The 22,799-nt window shown below is 30.7% G+C and overlaps 2 protein-coding genes across 2 annotated transcripts; both read left to right on the top strand.

The window, feature by feature from the left end:
* The first annotated feature begins 1,839 nt into the window (after nucleotides 1-1,839).
* LOC11423793 (transcription factor bHLH25) lies at nucleotides 1,840-3,898 on the top strand. Its single transcript, XM_039834378.1, has 3 exons — nucleotides 1,840-1,950; nucleotides 3,317-3,685; nucleotides 3,887-3,898. The coding sequence occupies exons 1-3, from the start codon at nucleotides 1,840-1,842 to the stop codon at nucleotides 3,896-3,898; spliced, it is 492 nt and encodes a 163-aa protein (XP_039690312.1).
* A 5,509-nt stretch (nucleotides 3,899-9,407) lies between these two features.
* On the top strand, nucleotides 9,408-12,118 carry LOC11423794 (transcription factor bHLH18). The gene is made up of 4 exons (XM_003611448.3): nucleotides 9,408-9,539; nucleotides 9,657-10,076; nucleotides 10,370-10,738; nucleotides 11,660-12,118. Exons 1-4 carry the CDS (start codon nucleotides 9,483-9,485, stop codon nucleotides 11,735-11,737), a joined length of 924 nt encoding a protein of 307 aa, XP_003611496.1. The 5' UTR covers nucleotides 9,408-9,482; the 3' UTR covers nucleotides 11,738-12,118.
* The last annotated feature ends 10,681 nt before the right edge of the window (nucleotides 12,119-22,799 follow it).

The raw sequence follows: 22,799 nt of genomic DNA on the forward strand, positions 1-22,799 counted from the left end.
TTGTATGAGCCTGCATCGACAAACAAAAAGAAAAAGATGAAATGGAAAAAAGAAATAGATGAAAGATTTCCTCAAATACATAGATGTTCCTCAATTCATAGGAGTGATTCCACGGCACTCAATTGCCGATGGATTTAATTGAATTTCAGCAGTTAACTGCCGAGGGGTATTTTGGTATTTTCCATGTGTTTCTCGGCCAAATAACATGTGTTATCAGCAATTCTCTATAGACAAATTACTTTCTTATCTTAATTTTAAGGGTTAAGGCTGTTTTTTATTGAATTTTCAAGTTTACTTCAAATAAAATATTAACGGTAATTTTAGTCTTCTAAAATATTGTAGTTTGTAAAAATAATTTCTATTTTGAAACTTTTTATAAAATATAGATATTAGTCCACCAAAATAATCCATATAAAATATAAATAAGGACCAAAAGTGAATAACTTTTTTTAAGATACTAAATTTAAAAGTTTATAATATTGTAGAGGCATATCTATCTCGTTCTTTATCTTTTTTTTTCATGTTATTTTTCATCCTTTATGATTAAAATCTATTGTTTTATTTCAATATAAGCTCTTCGTATTTAAATATATGATCCTTCATTCACGTTTTAATATGAATATGAAATTCAGATTTGATGTTTGAAAATAATATATGCAAACAAACCAAAATGACAAAAATGTCGTGAAAAAAATAAATAAAGAACGAAATCATTATTTAAAATTAAGTTAAGGATAACGAATGTAATTTTATCTATATTATTCATATCTTAAATCCGGATAAAAGCAATCACAAATGCTTTAAAAATCTTATTTAATACTACGGAAGTATGACAATAACATTTATTAATACAACATGCATCTATTTATTAATTCTTGTATGTTTGGGACCAAAATTTATTCGGCATGTGTAGAAATGATTTTAATATGTTTGGTTGGGTGGCATTTAGACTTGTGCACCATGCACAAGTTTTTTCTTGACCCTTGGATCACATAAAGAGCACACTATTATAATAGTCACTCAACATTTGATCAAATCACTTCATGACTCTCTTTATGTCTTTGCTTTTGTATGACAAGAGTTAAATATATTTTTTTATTCTTTTGATCAAGATTTTTTTTTTAATTTTATTAAAACTCAAATATATATTCCACTAAAAAAATTCAAATTATTTATTTTACCAAAACTAAAAGAAAAAACTCAAATATATTTACCCTAAGTCCTAACGCAATATGGGATCTTTTAATTTTTTTATTTCCTTAATTAAATTAACATTGATTGATGAAAACCTATATTAAGGTCTGAATGTTGTCAAACAAAATAAAATAAATGTCTGAATCAATAAGTGACATATTATAATTAAATTTTATTTTTATATATAAAAAAATCAACAAAAAAGAAACAAGTTCTTCAATCTTCATTATCTCAATCCCATAAAATCCAACTTCTTTACCATCCTCTTCTTTATCGTGCCATTTTCTTCTCCATTCACAAAAATAAGCCAAAAACTAAATATTCATATATATATATATATATATATATATATATATATATATATATATATATATATATATATAGGGGATGTATCAGGTGAGAGGAGTATCTATTGTGAGAGGTGAGAGGACTCGTTAATAGCCTTTAGATTAAATTGTGTGGCTCAGATTAAAAGCTCCATCTAAAATTAATTACACATGATTTTCTTCCTTCTTTCTTTTCGCGTCTCCTTCTTCATCTTTTCCAGTTTCCCCTTCCTCTTCTTCCTTCTCTAATTAATTCAGATGCAATTCAGAGAAACAAATCAGACGCAATTCAAAGTTGATAGTTCAAAAGGATCCGATTATGGCAGCGGCGATGGCGTCAAAAGGGGATTCTTCTCTTGTCTCTGAAAAAACCAGATATAGATCTGAATCAGTTTATGGTACATGCAGAATAATTGGCGGAGATGGATTGGCAATTTCCATATTACGGCGGCAGTGTTACACACCAGAACCGGTGGTGATGCATCGGCGTCTCAATGCTTAGGTTTGCAAGAAATAGATCTGAATTGAGAGGAAGATTTAACTTGAGAGATGAGTGAATCCATTAAAATAGGTTAAGATTAATTAATTAATGGTTGTAAAAGACTAAATTGAAGCCATTGTTGTAGGTTAAGAGAAGGGAAGAAGAATGAAGCACCGTGAAGGAAGAGAGAAGGGCAAGTGTGCAGCATTAACCTCATTATAAGAAATTAAATCTTGACCATTTGTTTTAATCAAGTGGTTAATATTTAATGCTCTCACCCTCTCATAATAAGATATGCTCTCATTTGATACACCCCCTCTATATATATATATATATATAATCAAAATCCCCCTTTTTTATTTCTTCAATTTTGTTGTTTCATAAAATTTCCTTAATCTTTTTTTTGAGTAAATTTAATCTTTTGTTGTTTGTCCCATTCCAACTAACTAGATCTGCCAAGAGATCTAATTAAAGCATTTCGTTCCAACAGATAGAAGAGGGTAGATCTAATCTTTTGTTGGGAGAAATGGAAGTTATAAGGCATGACTTAAATTGGAAAAATAGACTGTAAATTTTGCTCATACCTAAGTAGTTTAAAACAAAACCCACAAAAATTAAAACACATGGTTTCCAAGAGTTGAAGATAGTACCAATTTTTATTTTTTATTTTGACAGCAAGGTAGTACCAAAATTAGTATGATGGAATGCATAATTTGGATAACAGAAGCGAACTTCTTTATGTACCATTTTATTGACATAACTGAAATGAAAAATACACCATGAAATGGAAAAGAGAATATGAAGATAGTGGTTGGGAGATTCATGGAGAGAGAATGGTTGGGAAAGATGGTGAGATAAAAATCTAGTGTTGAGAGACTATTGTAATAGTGTGCTCTTTATGTGATCCAAGGGTCAAGAAAAAACTTGTGCATGGTGCACAAGTTTAACACTTGTGCACCCTAAATGCCACCGTTTGGTTGCTTTCGAGTAGAGTTTATTTTACCTTTATAAATGATTTTACTTGAAGCATTTGTAGCTCTTGATTATTGAATTGATTTTTACGCACAAGTTTAAAGTTTAACTAACTTTTACACGAATATATCCACATATTAACTATTTTATCTGCAACTTATTTTTGGTGAGAATCAATTCACTCCAAAGGAATTCTCATCACTACATAATCAAACATTGACTCCATCTATTTGAAATATTTAGTGATATGCTATTAATTTTAAACTAGCAACTAGTTAGCTATTAATTTTAGGAATTTGTAACATTTAATTAAACGTGATTATGTTGTAAATCAAATCAACAGACGGACAATACTTCAGTCATAGGAGATGCTATCAAGCATGTGAAAGAGCTCCAGGAACGTTTGAGAGTATTAGAAGAAGAGAACAAGAATAGTCATATTGAATCTGTAGTGACGCTTAACAAATTGCTGCTAATTTACAAGTCATGGAGTGATGATGGTTCTAAGGCTGCTAGTGCTAATAATGAATCTCTCCCTCACGTGGATGCCAAAATTTTGGACAAAAACGTGCTCATAAGGATCCAGTGCCAAAAGCAAAAGAGTTATTTGCTTAATAAATTGGTTGAGATTCAAAAGCTCCATCTCTTTGTTGTTAATAGCAGCGTCCTAGCTATTGGGGATTCTATCCTTGACATAACAATCATTGCTCGGGTAAAGAAAAATATCAAATTTTTAAATATTAGTTTTTTTTTTTTTTTTTTTTTAATAAACAAAGTTCGTTGTTAGTAAATTGTTAGAGTGGAAGAGGAAATTAGGATTGGAAATGGGTTATATCAGGTCGAACTTTGCAAGGTCTAGGTCTGTCCTACTTCAAAAATTATTGGTTTGAGTTTGACTTATTACTCGTCATAGGCTCACATTTAAGGTGTGGTTTGACCTTTTTAAAGGCATGATGAAGTCTGAAAGTCTATTTAAAAACCTATTTTACACTAAGACCTAACAACACCTATAAACCTATTTAATAGGCTTTTTTGTAAGTCTTTGCTTTACCTATTTAATTAAATAGACTATATAAAAAGCTTGAGCATAGCCTTCTTATCAAACAAGGTGGTCGAGTTAGGCTTTAAATAGGTTAGGTGTCAGGCCCTTGTCGGACGGCTTGACGTGGTCCCACCTCTAGAGGAAATGTAATTAGTTTTGTACAGGAAAGAAATATTATATTATGAATTGTTTTACAAAATTGTCCATAACAAATGTTATGGTAAAGATAAATTAAATGATTGAAAGAATAGAGAATAACACTCCATCTGTTTCAAAATGAATGTCATTTAAGGTTTTTACACACATATTAAGAAATACATTAATTAAAAGAAAGATAAATGTTATTTTATTTTACCAAATTATCCTAATCAACTATTGGTTTGTTTTTCATTAAAGAAAAAAATAATACTTTGAAAGTAGTGTATATATATAGTATTTTTTTTTGTTACATTGTATATATATAATATTGATTGAAGGGTACAGTTGAAAAGAAAAAGGTATTATTACATTGGAAACTAAAAGTGACATTTATTTTGAAACAATTTTTTTTGACTAAACGACACTCATTTTGAAACGGATGGAGTAAATACTTAAGGATATAATAGAAAAAAATAACATTAATATTTCATTTGTATTGTAAGCCCTTGTCGGGCGACTTGACATGGTCCCACCTCTAGAGGAAATGTAATTAGTTTTGTATATGAAAGATATATTATGTGTTGTTTTATAAAATTGTCCTTAATAAATGCTATGATAAATATAAATTAAACAATTGAAAGAAGAGAGAATAATAAATAGTTAATTATAGTAATAGAAAAAATAACGTTAATGTATTATTGATATTATAAAACGACATATAATCTAAGACAATTTTTTTTTTTAAATGTCATATAATTTGAGAGAGAGGAAGGAAAACAAATGTATACTAAGGTCTTAAAGGTTAGTCTATTGGGGGCCAAAATTTCTAAGTTGTACAGAAATACCTTAGGTTGTCGATTGAGAGTTAAAACCTTTTAAGTACTGTTAATTGAGTAAATAGTCAATTTCCCCCTTGAAATTGTAAGTTTCATTAATTATTCTTCTGAAATTAACAAAACTTCAATTACCCCCTGAAATTTCACAACGTCAATTTACCCCCTCCGTCAAATTTTTCTGTTAGTGAACATGACGTTTTGCAAATACCCCCCCTGAAGTTTTGCACTTATGTGCAAAATGCCTCCCAAACTTAAAAATTTATATTATTTTTTTCTTAAAAAACAAACAATTAATAGTTAAATATTAAAACTAACTATTAATTTTGGAATTTGGGAAAACTACATGCATATCTACATCAAAATAGGCTCAAAAATGGGGAAAAATATGTATTTTTTAAAGTGACAATAATGGGATGATTTGTGGATTAATATTGGGGGTTGTGTAGTTTAAATGGTTTGAGCAAATTGTTGAAGGGGTTGGAGGAGTTAAAAACTAAGATGGTGAAGGAGAAAATATAAATTTAAATCTGATTATTAATTTGTTTATAAACCTCTAAAAATAAAAATTTGTCTATTAGAAATAACCATTATTGTCACTTTAAAAATACACATTTTTCCTTATTTTGATGTATATATGTATTTAGTTTTTCCAAACTCCAAAATTAATAGTTAGCTTTAATATTTAACTATTAATTGTTTGTTTTTAAGAAAAAAATAATATAAATTTTTAAGTTTGGGGGGCATTTTGCACATAAGTGCAAAACTTTAGGGGGGTATTTGCAAAACGTCATGTTCACTAACAGAAAAATTTGACGGAGGGGGTAATTGAAGTTTTGTTAATTTCAGGGGGGTAATTGATGAAACTTACAATTTCAGGGGAGAAATCAACTATTTACTCACCGTTAATTAGAAAAGAAAAAGGTCAATATGGTAAATGACATTTTAAAATAAATAAATACAAAATGAAACTTTCATTCTTCTATATGAAAAATGCGAAAAAGAATGAAACTTACAGGTCCACACTATCTATTTATTTATTTATTGCAGAAAGAAACAGGATACAACTTGACCGAAAATGATATTGTAATCCGGTGGATGAAATAATAATACTAAGATGTGTATTTTCTTACCTCATTGGCATAGATAGCAGTGGTGTTTGAGTTCTATCTAGATTGGGAGTTTATACATTTTTGTTTTGCATAAGCTCCTAATTAATTATTTGTGGTGTGGTTCGATCAAAGATTGTTGATGATCATTGAAGCTTCTTATATTTTGGTTGGTATTGGTAGGAGGTTTGAGGTTCATCGATCGGCTACTTTTGTGGTTTTTGGACTCTTGTTCTATCTCTGTCTTGTCCTTGATTTGAGATGTATTTGTTATAGTTTTTGAATTGTATCAAACATGTCTTATGTCATCTCATCTTTCTTTAATATATTTTTTTTCGAAAGAAAAAAAATCATAATTTGAATCAAATGCTATGGCAAATCCGAATCAACAAATAAAAAAACCATACGAAAATACATGATGAATTTAGTTAAGAACCATACAAAAAACACCTAAGAAATTGTACGTAAGTTTTTTCTTATTTATTATAACTATAAATATTTTTTGAGAGGATTATTACTATAAATAAAAAAATACATTATTTGATCACAAAAATTCACATTTTAAGTTCATTCAATAAATCATTTATAGACCACATACATCATTTGTTGAGTGTATCTAAAAAATATAGTTTTGTTTATAACAGTGATCATATAATGTATTGAATAGAAAATGACACATGTAACATAAATTAGATGGTATAACATAAAAAAGGGTTAATAATATTTTACCTCTGTTATATAGATAATTTTCTGTTTACCCCATAAGAAATTTTTGATTTGGAATCAGTCCTTTTAAAAAAAATCTTCAGAATACCCCCTGATACATCTAAGTGATACGTTAACTGTGCATATCTGATTATGTCGCGCGCTGACTGTATAATTGATTTTATTTTTCATTTTTTTAGGGTACATGTGACATTTGCGCCTATTTTTAAAAAATAAAAATAAAAAAATACGAGGGGGCTCCAAATTTAATCAAAAAGTCTGCAAACTGATTCCCTTTTAAAGAGTGTGAGAAATAGACATTGCTTTGAGAGAGGAGATTCTATTAACGAGGTTGATGCAAAGAAGAGAATTCGAGTAGCAAACAAAATCATCGATACCCATTTCTTTAGCCAATATGAGACCATTATAAGCTCAGCGAGCAAAATGTCTCATGAACCTATAATGTGACTTAAGAAGGCAGGTAAAAAGAAACTCGCGCTATTTTGGAGGATATCTCCAAAACTGGAGCTTTTGATTTTGGTTTTTTAAGGCAGTTGCTTAATTATATATATTTTCTTAAACAACAATTTTTATTAAACCATTAGATCCTGTTCAAGACGAATAGATACGGTGAAACTGAGAATACTAATTAAAGGTGTCGTATATATGCGGAACATCCGATAATAAACCCTCTAAAAAAACACTCCTGAGGATTACACCCACCAAAATACACTTCACCACCTAAATCAGACTCTTTCACGAAAACGTAAAAAAATTTAAGTAAATACAACTTTATGTATTTTTATTTAAAAAATCTTAAAATTTAAAATAAAAAAAAAGGCCAGATATTTTTTTGGGGTAAAAAAGAAAAAGATCCAGAAATTGTACCATGTCACTGCCACCATTCAGTTGTCTATTGGTCTAAATAATTTCCAACGAGCAAATTTCTTCCATATTTTATATTTTATCAATAAATATATGTCATTTTCCTCATAAATAAGTAAATATGTCATTGTTTTTTTTTTTTTTTTTTTTTTCTGAGAGAAGTAAATATGTCATTGTTGTGGCTGTAAGCTTATGTTTCTTAAAAAAAAAACATGGCTGAAAGTTTATGGACCATTTTTTTCAAGCAAAAGTTTATGGACCATATCATGTTACGTCAAGACAGCATTATTTTTTTTTGACGGGACATTATTCATATTTTTTTTTACCAATATTATTGACAAATTACTCTCATTAGCATTTATCTTAATTTTAGATAACAATCTTGTTCTTTATCTTTTTCTACGTTATTTTTCGTTCTTTACATCAATTTGCATAAGTTTTTAAAATTCAAATCTATAGTTTTATTTTAATATGAGCTCTTCGTATTTAAATTTATGATCATTCATTCATGTTTTCATATGAATTTTAGATTTGATGTTTGAAAATTTATATGCAAACAAACCAAAATGACAAAAATGATGTTATAAAAATTAAAAAGATAAATGATGAAATCATTATCTGAAATTAAGTTAAGGAAAGACAAATGTAATTTTACCCACATTATTTATATTTTAAATACGGATGTAAGCAACCACAAATACTTTAAAAATCTTTCTAATACTTTGGAAAGACGACAACTATGGGTAGATATGGTCTAGGTCGTGCTGAGCTTTGTAAAACCTAAGTCTCACATACTTAAAGAAATTATAGATCTAAACCTAGCCTATTGTCCGCCATAAGCTCATTTTCAAGGTCTAACCTTTTTAAAGGTCTGATGAAGCATGTAAACCTATTAAAAAATCTATTAAATAGGCAAAAAAAACTTATGAGTGCATAAAGCACACGAATATGTTTGCTACTAAATAACAAAATCTTACGAATGTCTAATCACACTAATATACCTGCTAGTAAATAACCAAATCATACGAAGACTTTGAGTTTATGGAAAAAAACTTCAACAATATTAAGAATGGAAGATATATTATATATAAAAAGCTTAATAGGCCGACCTGACGAGTTTAATAATCTTTTTTGTCAGCTTTATCCCGACTTATTTAAGTAAATAGACTTTATAAAAAACTTGAGCATAGTCTTTTTATCAAACGAACAGGCACAAGCTACGTTTTAAATAGACTAGGTCATAGGTCCCTGTCGGACGACCTGACCTTTTCCCACCCCTAACGATAACATGTTTGTTTCTCCGGTTTTCTATTTTGCTTAATTGAATCTATATATTTTGTCGCATTTGGTTATAGAAATTTTATCATTTACCAATTTCAAATAATTTTGGTAAAAAAGATCAAAATCAACTCAATTTACCGGGTTTATTATTAAAAAAAAAAGTTATTGTCCTTATTTTGGTGGAATTATTTCTATTTTAATATGATTTAGCTATTTTTAATTGAAAATTGAAATAAAAATGATAAAGTGGTAAACATAATATGATAATAGTAGTTCAAATGATGGAGAAGAAAAAGCATTAATATATCAAAACGATATATCCCTTTATATAGTAAATTAATTAGTAAGTAATAGTTCAATTCCTAGGTAGGGACCCGGAAATAAATTAACTAGAGATGCTATAAAGAGGGTACGTACTAAAGCAAGTCTTGCTCTATATATGCTAAATTGGAATACCAATCTCTGAAATTGTTAAGCAAAAGGTGTTAGCTTGATTTAATAATATCAATAGTTATTATGGAAAAATTAAACACATCTTCAAATGCATCATCAACTAGCTGGCTATCTCATTTTGTAAGAATTGTTTTTATTCAAGTGACATAGTTCTAATTATATATATACACAAATGAACTGAATTTAATTATGTAATGATTTTTATACAGTTATCATTTTTTCTTCTTCTGGTTTCAGCTATTTGAAGAAAATGAAATAGAGGGTTGTGATTTGTTTCAACAATGCGAACAAAACTTGTTTGGTGAAGAAGAGCTTATTTCACATGACATAGCAAGTATTTTTCAACAAGAGGAAAATTTGCAACAACAACCATTGTTACTTTTTGAAAGCTACTCTTCTTGTACTTTGGAAACAAATTTGGAAAGAGACAACAAGAAGTTGAAAACGAACAACACTTTGCATGAAGTTGTTCCAGTGTCACAAACACAACTACCTCAAAATCAAAACATTGTTGAAACTAAAAATACACAAGGACAAGGGACTAAGAGGTCTGTTGCTCATGATCATCAAGACCGTATCATGGCGGAGAGAAAGAGAAGAGAGAAACTCAGTCAGTGCTTAATTACTCTAGCTGCTCTTATTCCTGGCTTGAAGAAGGTATGTTGCTTTCAATGTCATTGATGAACACATCAAGGTTTTGTGATTGCGATTTTTTTTTTTATAAATCTTTTTTGGTATATATAATTATGATGGAGAAAATTAATTTTGATTAGAAGTTAGGTATAATAACATGTATCACTAAAATAAAAAAAATAGAAGTTACGTAAAACTTTCATGTTTCGATATATGTAGAAAAAAAAGATGATTTTCATTCTATTTATAGAAGTTTTGAATTTTATAAATTTGTAACATTTAATTAAACTTGCTTCTATTGTAAATCAAATCTATAGATGGACAAGGCTTCAGTCATAGGGGATGCTATCAAGCATGTAAAAGAGCTCCAAGAACGTTTGAGAGTATTAGAAGAACAAAACAAGAATAGTCCTATTGAGTTTGTAGTGACGCTTAACAAACCGAAGCTAAATTATGAGTCATGGAGTGATGATGGTTCTAAGGCTGCTAGTGCTAATAATGAAACTCTCCCTCATGTGGAAGCCAAAATTTTGGGCAAAGACGTTCTCATAAGGATCCAGTGCCAAAAACAAAAGAGTTTTTTGCTTAATATATTGGTTGAGATTCAACAGCTTCATCTCTTTGTTGTTAACAATAATGTCCTAGCTGTTGGGGATTCTATCCATGACATAACAATCATTGCTCAGGTAAAGAAAAATTTCAACCTTTTTAATATAAAAATAGATTAAAACTTATTTTATAGGAGTAATCATCTAAGTATCACTCTTTTAATTTTTTTTCTTCAAAATATATTAAAATTCATATTCTTAGTCTAAAAAGTAACGTTGAAAATATTTATTTTTTATATGGAAATGTTAGTAGATTGTTAGAAGGCAAGAAGAATTGTTAAGTCTGTAAAGATTAAACGAGAGACGTTCTTCCTAAATTTCATTTAATGTTTTTAGCTCACCAAGTAAGCTATCTACATTAACGCGGACCATAAGAAAATATATCCTATTAAAATAATCCCTAACACTTTAAATTTAAGACTAACCAACAAAATTTTATTTAATTTATATACAATTTTCTCCGTCCTACAATATAAATCAACCTTACCAACATGGTATGGTATGGTACGGTACGAGAGAGTTGATAACATTTCTCTCTTACTAAAAAACAAATATTTAATATCTAAAGTTGATTATTTGCAAGACAATTCAACCCCATCTAATAAAATAAAACAAAAATCTGCTGAGGTCTTAAAGGTCAGACTCATAATGAGCCAAAATTTCGAAGTTGTGGTGTGGAAATACCTTAGGTTGTCGGTTGAGAGTTAATAGCATAAGTACTGTTAATTAGAAAAGACAAAAAAAAAAGTTCAATATGGTGATTTTTTTTTTATTAAAGTTCAATATGGTGAATAACAATGCAAAATAAATAAATATGAAATGAAACTTTTATTCTTCTATATGAAAAATGATACTTCATGAGCTTATGCAATCTTTATTACTCGTTTTCATTTTCACAACCAATTTTTAAATTGGTTTGAGAAATAAATTTAGGCATGTGTTGTTTCCCTTTAATTATTTGAGAAATAACTTAGAGGGTCCACACTATTTTTTTTGCAGATGGGAACAGGATACAACTTGACCAAAAATGATCTTGTAAAAAGCGTACAGGCGGCTGTATTGAGATCGATGTCGTAATGTGAACATGTGGTCCCACTGGTCGATGATATTATAAGAGATATGTAGGTCAAAATGTTAATGTATTTAGTTACGGTGTTATCTTGGTCGTATCTCAAAATGCATTAGATGATATGTTTTACATTTTCTAAAGTTGACCGGTAGCTCGTCAGTGACTTAGAGCGATATCATAAGAGATATTTAGGTCAAAATGTTAATGTATCTGGTTCTCGGCTGCTTGAGGATTGGAATTATATGCGCTGTGTCTGTGTATTTCTGTTCTGGTAGCTTGTTTTCGGCCTTTGCTATGAGGAGATTAATTATAATCCATTTTGTATTCATATAGGGTCATTGAAGTGATCTTATTGTTTGTAACATGCGACTTGGCATTTCTTGTACCTATATCATTTTAGTTAAAAGATTTTTTTTGCTTTTTTTAGAAGAAAAAAAACTTCAAACCCTACCTTTGTAAATTTACTCCAATAAGGGAAAAAAAATACTATTAGACGTATATATAAACTAGGGTAAATACCTCTTTTCATCTCTGTAATATTAGCGAATTTCGGTTTTAGTTCCTGTAAAAAAAAAAGATTTAGATTTTGTCCCTGTAATTTCATATTCTTCCACTTTTGGTCCCTCATTCCACCACGTAAGCAGAATTTGCATACATGGTACGTAAAATGAGGGACCAAAAGTGGAGGAATTTGAAATTACAGTGACCAAAAGTTGGAGGAATATGAAATTACAAGGACGTAATTTATGCATATTCTGTTGACTTGATGAAAGGAGGGATCAAAAGTAGAAGAATCTGAAATTACAGGGACAAAATCTAATTTTTTTTTTTACAGGAACTAAAACCGGAATTCGCTAATATTCCAGAGACGAAAAGAGGTATTTACCATATAAGTATAATCCATGTGCTGCTGCTTCCATGAAAAGGAGAAATATGATAAATTTACTCCAATAATTGTACTTTTGTTTAATTTGAAGCCCCCTCGTATTTAAGTTTTCCACCAACTAAAGTACTAAACTCTCACTGCAAAATTAAGCAAAGTCCAACGCCATTTATGGAAACAATTTTGTGAGTCTATTTAAAACACTTCACCATTGAACTAGAAGCATGAGCATGATATTTGTTGGTAGTTGGAAGTGGCTAGCTAGGACCTTAGGTCAGTGGTTCAAAATTTTGAATTTTAATATATACATATACATATATATATATATATATATATATATATATATATATATATATGGAGGAACTGCAATTGTCAGTCATAAACTTTGTCTCATTGCTCAGCATACTTAAACTACATAGCTAGGAAAAAAGTGAGAGCTAGTGCAAGTGTGGTGCAATGTTTAGATTTTAAGGGGTTCAACATGAGAAAAACATAATAAATTAATATAAAATTAAGAATTGAGGGGATTCACTTGAACCCTGACCTCTATGTAGGTCCGCCGGTGGTAGTTGGTACACAATTATATACATATTTATTATTGAACTACTAGCGAAAAGATTTGTAAGTCTTTCCGTTCTTTGTATTACATTAATTTTTAAAAATTATGAACATTATTTTTTTATGAAATTTAATTTTGATTAAAAATAAAAATATAAATGTTTTTTTCTTTCAAATTATAACAGATTAAATTAACTATGATTAAATATTTCAATAAAACCAACGATATAAAAAAATATATAATCTAAATTCTTATTTTTATAATAACACCAACAACAATTTTGGCATTTCTTGGCTTCTTGCGTACTATTTTGGCATCGTGGTTTATTGCTTTGGTATTTCTTTTCGTTAATCCAACATTTTCAAGGATTTGTAGTTGGAATCATGGCGTCTGATATTTAATCATTTTTGAGGTAAGATTTTTTTTTTTTTTTTTTTTGTGGCATCTTAGTTGTATCTCAAATTCTTTGTCATGTTTGTTGCGGTATAAGAAATTGATTTATTCCATTTTCTTGGTTAGTCTGTTATAGACATGGCAATGGACGGGATGGGGACGGGTTTTACCTTCCCTATCCCTATACCCGATTATCATATACTTACCCGTTACCCTACCCATACCCAACGAGGATGAGAAAATGAATCCCATCCCCGTCCCCGACGGGTTCGGGTATCCCCGCCCCGTCCCCGCATTGAATAATTTTTTTAATAAAAAATAGAAGTTTTTTAACATCCCCAAGAGCAACGTTGTAATACATTATCCAATAATAAGCTCACTTTCACATTTGTTAGACAAAATGATTTAGTTGATCATTTAAATATCAATGGTAGTTTTTATTAACATGACAATTATCAAACAAAATAACATAACATATCAACATAAAGTAATTTTTTACATTTGGGACGGGTTTGGGTATGGGTTCGGGGTGGATACCTATATACCCGTTACCCGTCCCATACCCGTGTTTTGAGATCGGGGAAAACCCATACCCATAACCAAACCCAGTCAAAACGGAGAAAACCCGTCAAATTGGGTTTGGTTCGGGCGGGTAACCACGGGTATGGGTTTTGTTGCCATGCCTAGTCTGTTAGTTATTTGTGGCATGGACCAAAATCATAAGGGCTTGTTTGTTTTAAAGGAAAGAAAGTGAAGAGTAGAGAAAGTTGAGGGAAAGAAACACTTTCCATTGTTTGGAACTCATTAAAAAGATAAGGGAAAGAAAGATTTCAGGTGGGACCCAACTAGAAAACCTTTCGGCACAAATATGGAAGGAAAGGTTGAGGAACACTAACTTTTTATTGAAAAGTCTAAAATATCCTTGCTTTTATTGGTCAATATTTATTTTACTACTATTTACTCATTGTATATTGCTTCTTATTTTTTTTACTTCACCGCTTTATTTCACGGCAAACAAGGCATACAATTGGACTACTACCCATACCTAGCCAAATTTTGCTTTATTTGAAAATGCATACATGTTTATATGTATATTCATCTTGAAAATGTTTGTAATATACACTATTTTTATTCAAGGATATTTATGTCAGTTAATAAATATGAATCTTTCTTTCCTTTAACTTTTTACTTTACTTTCTTTAATACCAAACAACCAAAACAATCCCCTCATTTTCCACTCTCTTTCTTTTCTCATACAATCTTTCCTTTATCTTTCTTTCCTTACACTTTCATTCTTCAACCAAACATACCCTAAGGGTCAGATTAGAACAGCTGATCCTCTAAGGAAAGAAAGCATCAAGGATGGAAACACAAATTTCAAGAAACTTTCTATGGTTTGGTTGCAGTTGATAGAGGAAGGAAAGAACACTTTTTGCAGGGTCCCACGGAAGATTCCCATCCCTCCCAATTTGAGAAGAAAGTTTTCGATGGTAGGGGGCATTAGAAAAAGACAAAAACAACCTCATGCAAAAATATAACTTTATTTTATAATATTATTATTATTGTATAATTTTTTTATTGAAAAACGTGAAAATAGTATCTTATAAAGAGTATATATTATCATTATATATTTGAGCTATATATTTTTTAGGGATATATTTGAGCTATATATGTATATTTAATTAAGATTATATTTTTTAAAATTATCTTTATATTTTATTTTACTTAAGGGCATGTATGTCATTTTATAAGTATACTTCTTTCTTTTTTCTCATTTTCTATTCACTTTCACTTCAACCAAACAACCACAAAATCATATCACTTTCCAATCACATTCTATTCACTTTCATTCTTTCAACATTCTTTCCTTTCACTTTCTCTTCTCATCCAAACAGACTCTAAGAGACGGAGAAGGAGAGAATTCTTGGTAACTTGCAAATAACAGACAAAATAAATCACACGGATTTGGAAATACATAAGAAGAAAAAAGAAAAAGAAAAAACCGAAGTAGCAACGTCACATGGATCCATTCTGAATTTTTGAATGTGAAAATTGGAAATACATAGAGAAATAAAGAAGAAGAGAAAATTGGGTCAAAATTTTGAATGGACCGGTAATGCATAACCGGAAAACCGAACTGATGAGCTCGTCAACCTGAAAAACCAAAGTATAAAATGATTAGGTTTGGATCTGTATCTGTCATCTGTGGGTTGGTTCGAATTAGGGGTTTAGACCCGAACTGATTCGGCCAGATGCACACCCCTAATTTTATATTGATTTGCGAAATTAATTAAGGCATGCATTTCTTAGTTTTCTGCTACTGAGATGTTGAAGATTTGTACCCAAAAAAAAATAATGTTAAAGACTAAATAACATTTTTTTTTTGAACAATCAAAAATGGAATATATATTAACACCAAAAGCAACTCCTCTAGCATAAGGTGTGCTAAAAGAATTACTTTACAAAAACAGAGTCAAACAAACAACCAATACAAACCATTAAGCGATGCCCAAGCATTGGAAAGGACTTGAGCACCACCTATCTGTACCAAACCTAAAAACAACCCTTTTGGCTTTCAACCATGCTAAGGACATAAATTTAACTTTATCTAACAACCTGGGAATAGAAGTTACAACATTATTGAAGAGCCTGTTATTACGTTCGTTCCATAAAACCCAAACACACAAAAGCCAAATCAGCTGAAGGAAGTCTCGAACCGCTTTACCACCACCTGACAAGTTGACAAACTGAAGAAAATGATCTAGAAGAACATTGGTATCAACACCTATAATACACAACCAATGGCGCACCAGAGGCCATAAAGAAGCAAAAGCATCACAAGATAAAAACAAATGTTGCGCCGTTTCACTCATGCCACAATCTGAAACACACATCGAAGCTTCTGAATCAATCACCCTTCTAAGGACCAAATTATCTTTATTAGACAATCTATCACGTAGCAACCTCCAAGCAAATAAAGAGACCTTCAACGGCACCTGGGTATGCCAAATTAAATATGCTGCAGGATCCCTAAGATGTGCGTCGTTTGAAGTCAACAAGTGAGACTAAATAACATTTTAATATATATAGTAAGAATAGATGATGAATTTTATATAACTTAAAAACTATATTTTATATTTATAACTTCAAAGACAAAATTGAAGAGAGATCAACAATTTAATTGAGTACTGTATTAAATTGATGATTTTTTTTATATTGTAAAAAAAATTGAGAAAATAATAAAGGCATGTACTATTTCCCTCTAATTATTTGAAGAATGTGTGCTTGTTCTCCTTTTCACTACCAAACGTTGAATTGATTTGTTAATTAAGGCATGTTACCATTTCCCATTAATTATTTGAGAAATGAGAAACTTACACAGATTAATCCACACGACATTTTGCAGAAGGGAGCGGAGTACAACTAGACCTAACATGATCTTGTGAAAAACCTAACATTGAGATCCATGTCATAATTGTCCCAATCTGAACATATGGTCCCACTGGTGGATGAACCATTAATATGAACTACCTACCTAATACTTAGAGCTAGGGTGGACAATCGGTCGGTTAGGTTCGAAATCGGTCCCAAAACTTGAAACCGTTTATACCAACGGTTGCATATCTCTAAACCATTTCCGACCAACTTAGGCATCGGTCAAATGTGTGGTTTAGTTCGGTTAATTCGGTTTTGTATGTATCAAACTTTGCCCAAATTTTCAACACCCAGTATCATTTCCTTCTTCAGCTCCATCTCTACCCTCGTTTTCAAAAGCCAGTGAACACAAAACAACAAGTACAAAAAAGATTAAATTAGAAACAACAAATCTTTTTTGGTTACAAACAACAACAACAACAACAACAAATCTATTATCTTAAAAGGTGAAAATAAATTAAAAAAAAAAGTATAAAAATATGAACAAACATAGAACAGATATTAGGAAGTGGATTGAGATTCGGATTTATGTAACAAAAAAGAAAGAAAGGTTGAAAATCTTAATTAAGATAGTTGATTTGTGATTTTGGTTTGAAGTTTTTTTTTGGAAAATGGAAGAAAATGAACGATTTTATGATTTGTGATTTGTGGGTTTTTTGGATGATGTTTGAATTGAACTTTGGAGGAAAAGAATAATTCTGATGCATGGAGAAGAACAGCGGCCGCAGTAGTAGAATGCAACAAACAAAAGAACTTCAACTAGGGTTTCATGTTAAGACTAAGTATATATGTGTGGGCTTAACTGGACTGGGCTGGACATTAGTGATCTATTGGGCTGTACTCGGTCGGAAACGGTTTCCGGTGGGTTGTATTTTCCAACCCGTAACCGACCACTCATATCCATCCCAAACCATTTCAACTAAACCGAATTAACCACTTAAACGATCGACCCGACCCGTCAAGCTTCGGCCCATCCAGTTCGGCCGGTTTGGGCCGGTTTTCCAAATTCTGTCCAGTCCTACTTAGAGCAACCACATCCATGCCACCCATATGGGTGGTATAAATGAGTCCCACATAATACATTACTTCCTCCGTCCCTTAATAGATGACCTAATTGACAATATATATTATTGACTTGACATACTTTGACCATACTTTTATACTAATTCACAAAGATAAATAATATCATGTAAGATGTTGTTGGATTCGTCTCGATGAATATTTTTAAAATATTAAATTTTTATAATTTTTTTTAGTAGAGAATTGAAGATATCAAAGATAAAACATATGCATTGGTACGTGTGTCAGGGTCAACTAGGTCATCTATTGAGGGACGGAGGGAGTATATTACTTCACACTTTTCAATTATTTAAACCACTCAACTACATTTTTTAAATATCCATATCACTCTTCCAAAACTCTAAAATAGGTCTCACTTATCTTACAATATACTATTAATTAAAAGAAATAATACTCAAAGTATTCTAAAATATGTATAAAATCTAACAATTACAGGAACGTAGTAATGCATTGTTACCATGTATAGTTTAACTACTCAATTCCAAAGCCAATTATCCATGATATTATGACACAAGAGCATTGGTTAGTGTGATACCACCCATATGGACAGACGATGCGTATGCTCTTAGTAACTCAATACAAATGCTACCAGCAAAATCTAATAAATTAACGAATGATATCAACCGTTCGTGATATATGTTGACTTATGAAGAAGAAAAGAACACCATGACCCCATTCATCTTGTGGTCTCATGTTTGTCTCCTCGTCTTGTGCAAGTATTTTCACGTAACATGTCATCAATAGAGAGAGATTTCCGTCTAAAAGTCCTAATTCAACTCATAAATGCCGAAATTGTAAGGTCAGACGTCATGACCCGCGTTCGAACCTGGAACCTAGTTGTGTAAGTTTAATTTCAGTGGTTTACCACTTCATCTAAGACAAAAAAAAAAAAATAGAGGATTTCCATATTCATACTTGCTTTATTTTAATAATAATGTTGGTTATTAATAGGATTGTTTGTCTGAGTTTCAATTAAAATGTGAAAACGAAAATTATATTTTATTTTGTTACAAACAAATATATATGGGGCCATTAAATTTACTCCCACCGGTTGGAGGTTGCTAGTTGAGAAGGAGGGTTTGTGGTATAAGGTGCTTTCAACGAGGTATGATGAGGAGGGAGGAAGGTTGTTAGATGGTGGGAGGTCAGCCTCGGCTTGGTGGCATGTCATTGTTTCCTTGCGTACTGAGGCGTGGTTTGGTACTCATGTCATAAGAGCGGTGGGGAATGGGAAAAACATTTCTTTTTGGTCGGATGTGTGATTGGGTGGGGTGTCCTTTAAGGAAAGGTTTAGCAGACTGTTTGAGTTGTCGGTGGATAAATGGGTGTCAATATTTGATTTATTTCAGTTATGGTGGGGTGTGAGTGGAGTGGCGTGGAAGTGGAGGCGGAGGTTGTTTGCATGGGAGGAGGAGCAGTTGGGGAACTATGTTTACTACTTCAAAGTGTGATTTTGCAAGTTGACAAAAGAGGACAGATGGAAATGGAATTTGGAGAAATCTAATGTTTACACTGTTCGTAGTGCTTATAACTGTCAGTCTGCTCAGCTTCCAATTGTTGATCCGGTGGAGGTGAAATTGCTTTGGCAAAAGTATGTTCCTCTAAAGGTTGTGGGTTTTGTTTGGCGTCTGCTCCGAAATAGATTGCCAACCAAAGATAACTTGTTTCGGAGAGGTGTTCTTCATACGGATACTAGTCAGTGTGTTTCTGGTTGCGGCTCTATGGAAACTGTTAATGATTTATTTTTACATTGCTCTGTTTTTGGGACACTTTGGAACTGTATTCTCTGTTGGATTGGTCTCTCTACCGCCGTCCCATTAACTGTTTCAAATCATTTTACTCAATTCTGTTTGGGTGGTGGCGGAACTCAGGTGCGGCACTCAATTTTAAACGTCATTTGGTTTGCTACTGTGTGAGAAATTTGGAAAGAAAGAAATAACATGATTTTCATTGATAAAGAATGCCCAATTATGCGGATTGTAGACAAAATAAAGTCACTTTCTTTCTCGTAGTTGAAGGAGAAAAAATGTTAAGATCTCCCTCAATTATCATAATTGGTGGCTTAATCCCTTCGCAATGTTGGGCTACAGATAATTGTTATTTCTTTTCTCATTCGTTTTTGTTGTTTTTTTTCCCTCTTTTTGTAATATTGTACATACTCTTTTGTTCCTTCTTGGCTCGTCTTGTGCTCAGAAGGTCTTTTTGTGTTGATAATATAATCTATTTTAATCTCTTCAAAAAAAAAATTACTCCCACCTAAAAGTAAATTAGGAAACTACACCAACTAACTAAAAAAAAAAACCAAATTCCAATAATGTAAGTGACTAGAAATTGAAGGCTAGTTCATTTCCTACATTTTTGATTTGCCACTAACGTTTTTTTTTTCTTTTACAAGGCAAAAACAATGCACCACCTTAAATGTTTCTTTCGTTTTGGTTTTGCTAATTCACACTTTGTTTTTCAATGCACAGAAGCTTTGTAAAAAAACAAAAGCCTTGTACCAAGAAAACATGTTTTTCAATACGTTGGTTCTTTAATACACTGAAGCCTTGTACCCAAAAAATAAAAACCACTGAAGCATTTTATTTTTTACGAGGTAAATCCATTAGAGTACAGCAGTTTAATTTAAGGTTAACATTTTCAAACATTAAAAAGAACATAAGTTACATAACCTTTCCTTAAAAAAAAACATAACCATTTCGATAATGACATTTTATCGAAACAATATTTGAAATGATGAAAGTGAGTGTAAATAACTAAGATGAGTGTAAGTAATTTGATAAAACTTATAAAAGTGTATGTAAATAATCAAGTGTGTGTAGGTTGTTAACTTACTCCTTAATCATTGTAGGTAGGTGTAGCTTGGTAATTTACTCATAGTATTTTTAGATGAGTGTAAATTAGCAACCATATATATAAGAATGGATCCATTGATTCCAAGATTAAGTTTAAAGACTTACTCCCAATCTTGACCATTGGTTTTAATATTAACTTATGGCTGTGATTAATTACTAAAGATTTGTTAGTCAGCGGAAGCAACGAGAATGTCATAGCCAGTTTCAAGTTATCAATGCTTAGAGAATTTGAGATGACTGACTTAGGAGAACTATCCTATTTTTCAGGGATAGAATTCTAAAAGAACAAAAGAAGGAATTGTGATGCATCAAAGCAAATATGAATTAAGGACTTGCAAGTATTATGGGCATGGTGAATTCAACAAACATGAATTAAGGAAGAGTGTTAGAAGTGTAATTCAGTTTGGTAGAGTAGTTTAGTTAGTTAAGAAAGTTGTTTTAAGATAGCTTACATATATTGTATACTAAATGCATGTTTGGATGGGTGGCTTCAAATCATATTTTGTTTGAAATCACGGACAAAAACAACTTTAACATATAAACTTCAATTTACATCGAATGGTGTGCATATATGTTTTTTCTTCATCAAACAGGCACTGTATGTCTATATCCATTAAATTAAACTATATTCGTCATGTGCGCATAAAAGGGTTTTACATTCAATGTTATTGCTGGTATACATTTTTACCGGAATTCCTAATAGGAACATGATGCCTTTGGGAAAGGAGAACAATGCATGTAATGTAACTACGTAGCTCTTACGGGGTAGGTAACTCAAATATAAGAAGATGCTTGGTTATACATGATAGTCATTTTGGATTCATTGTGCAGGCCACGCATACTGTTTTTAATTAGTCACTAATCATTCATTAATAAGAAAATATATGATATAAAATATGAGTATTCGGAATTCCTCTGTATGTATGTATACCTTCTGTTCCTTTTTACAAATTGTTGCTTCGTTAAACAAAAAGTTTATTTTTTTAAAGAGATAAACTTAACTCATTTCATTCGCAATAATATAGTTAATACAAGTAGGACTATCAATAAAAAAGATAAAAGCTAGCTAAAGATGTGTCCGTTCAAACAAAAGCATAGATAGTAAACTCGGCTCTAGAATTGTTAAAACAAGAGAAGAAAATAGATGTTTACAATCAGAAATAATGGCACCAAGCTCAGAAGGTGTGTGTTCACATGGGAAAAGTTAATCCTTTCCCACCATAGAAAAGTTGGATTTAATGATTAGATTAAGTGAAGAACATATTCTTAACATGTTCTCTCAACACTAGATTTTTCTTCACACTATCTTCCAACAATTTAAAAATTTTGAAAATTAATTTTCAGAAATTTAAAAAATCGAAAAAATATAAAAAAATTCAGATAATTTTTTTTTAAATTCTGTAATTCATTTATTGAATGTTAGAAATTTTTTTTTGATTTCAATAAAAGTAAAATTTTGGAAACTAAGATAAGTTTTTATTTTTCTAAAAAGAATATATTTTTTAATTTCATAATAAAATAAGATATTCTGAAAAATAAAATAAAAATCCTAAAAAAAATATTTTGAAATTAAAGTTTTTTTATTTTTCTAAGAAAATAAAATTATGGAAAATAAGGTTTTTGAAATAAAATTCTGGAATTTTTTTTTTCAATTTTTCAAAAAAAAAACTCTAACATTCAATAAATGAATTACAGAATTTTAAAAAAAATCATCTGAATTTTTTTCGATTTTTTTAATTTCTGAAAATTAATTTTTGGAATTTTTAAATTGTTTGAAGATAGTGCGAAGAAAAATCTAGTGTTGAGAGAGCATGTTAAAAATATATTCTTCACTTAATCTAATCATTGAATCCAACTTTCCCATG

Source organism: Medicago truncatula, chromosome 5 (assembly GCF_003473485.1).
Source record: "Medicago truncatula cultivar Jemalong A17 chromosome 5, MtrunA17r5.0-ANR, whole genome shotgun sequence".
In the NCBI taxonomy this organism is placed as follows: domain Eukaryota; kingdom Viridiplantae; phylum Streptophyta; class Magnoliopsida; order Fabales; family Fabaceae; genus Medicago; species Medicago truncatula.

Coding starts and splice junctions, on each gene's coding strand:
- LOC11423793 (XM_039834378.1), top strand. CDS start 1,840: ATGGCAGCGGCGATGGCGTCAAAAGGGGATTCTTCTCTTGTCTCTGAA. Junction 1,951..3,316: donor TAATTGGCGGAGATGGATTG/GCAATTTCCATA, acceptor TCAAATCAACAG/ACGGACAATACTTCAGTCAT.
- LOC11423794 (XM_003611448.3), top strand. CDS start 9,483: ATGGAAAAATTAAACACATCTTCAAATGCATCATCAACTAGCTGGCTA. Junction 10,077..10,369: donor TTATTCCTGGCTTGAAGAAG/GTATGTTGCTTT, acceptor TCAAATCTATAG/ATGGACAAGGCTTCAGTCAT. Junction 10,739..11,659: donor ACATAACAATCATTGCTCAG/GTAAAGAAAAAT, acceptor TTTTTTTTGCAG/ATGGGAACAGGATACAACTT.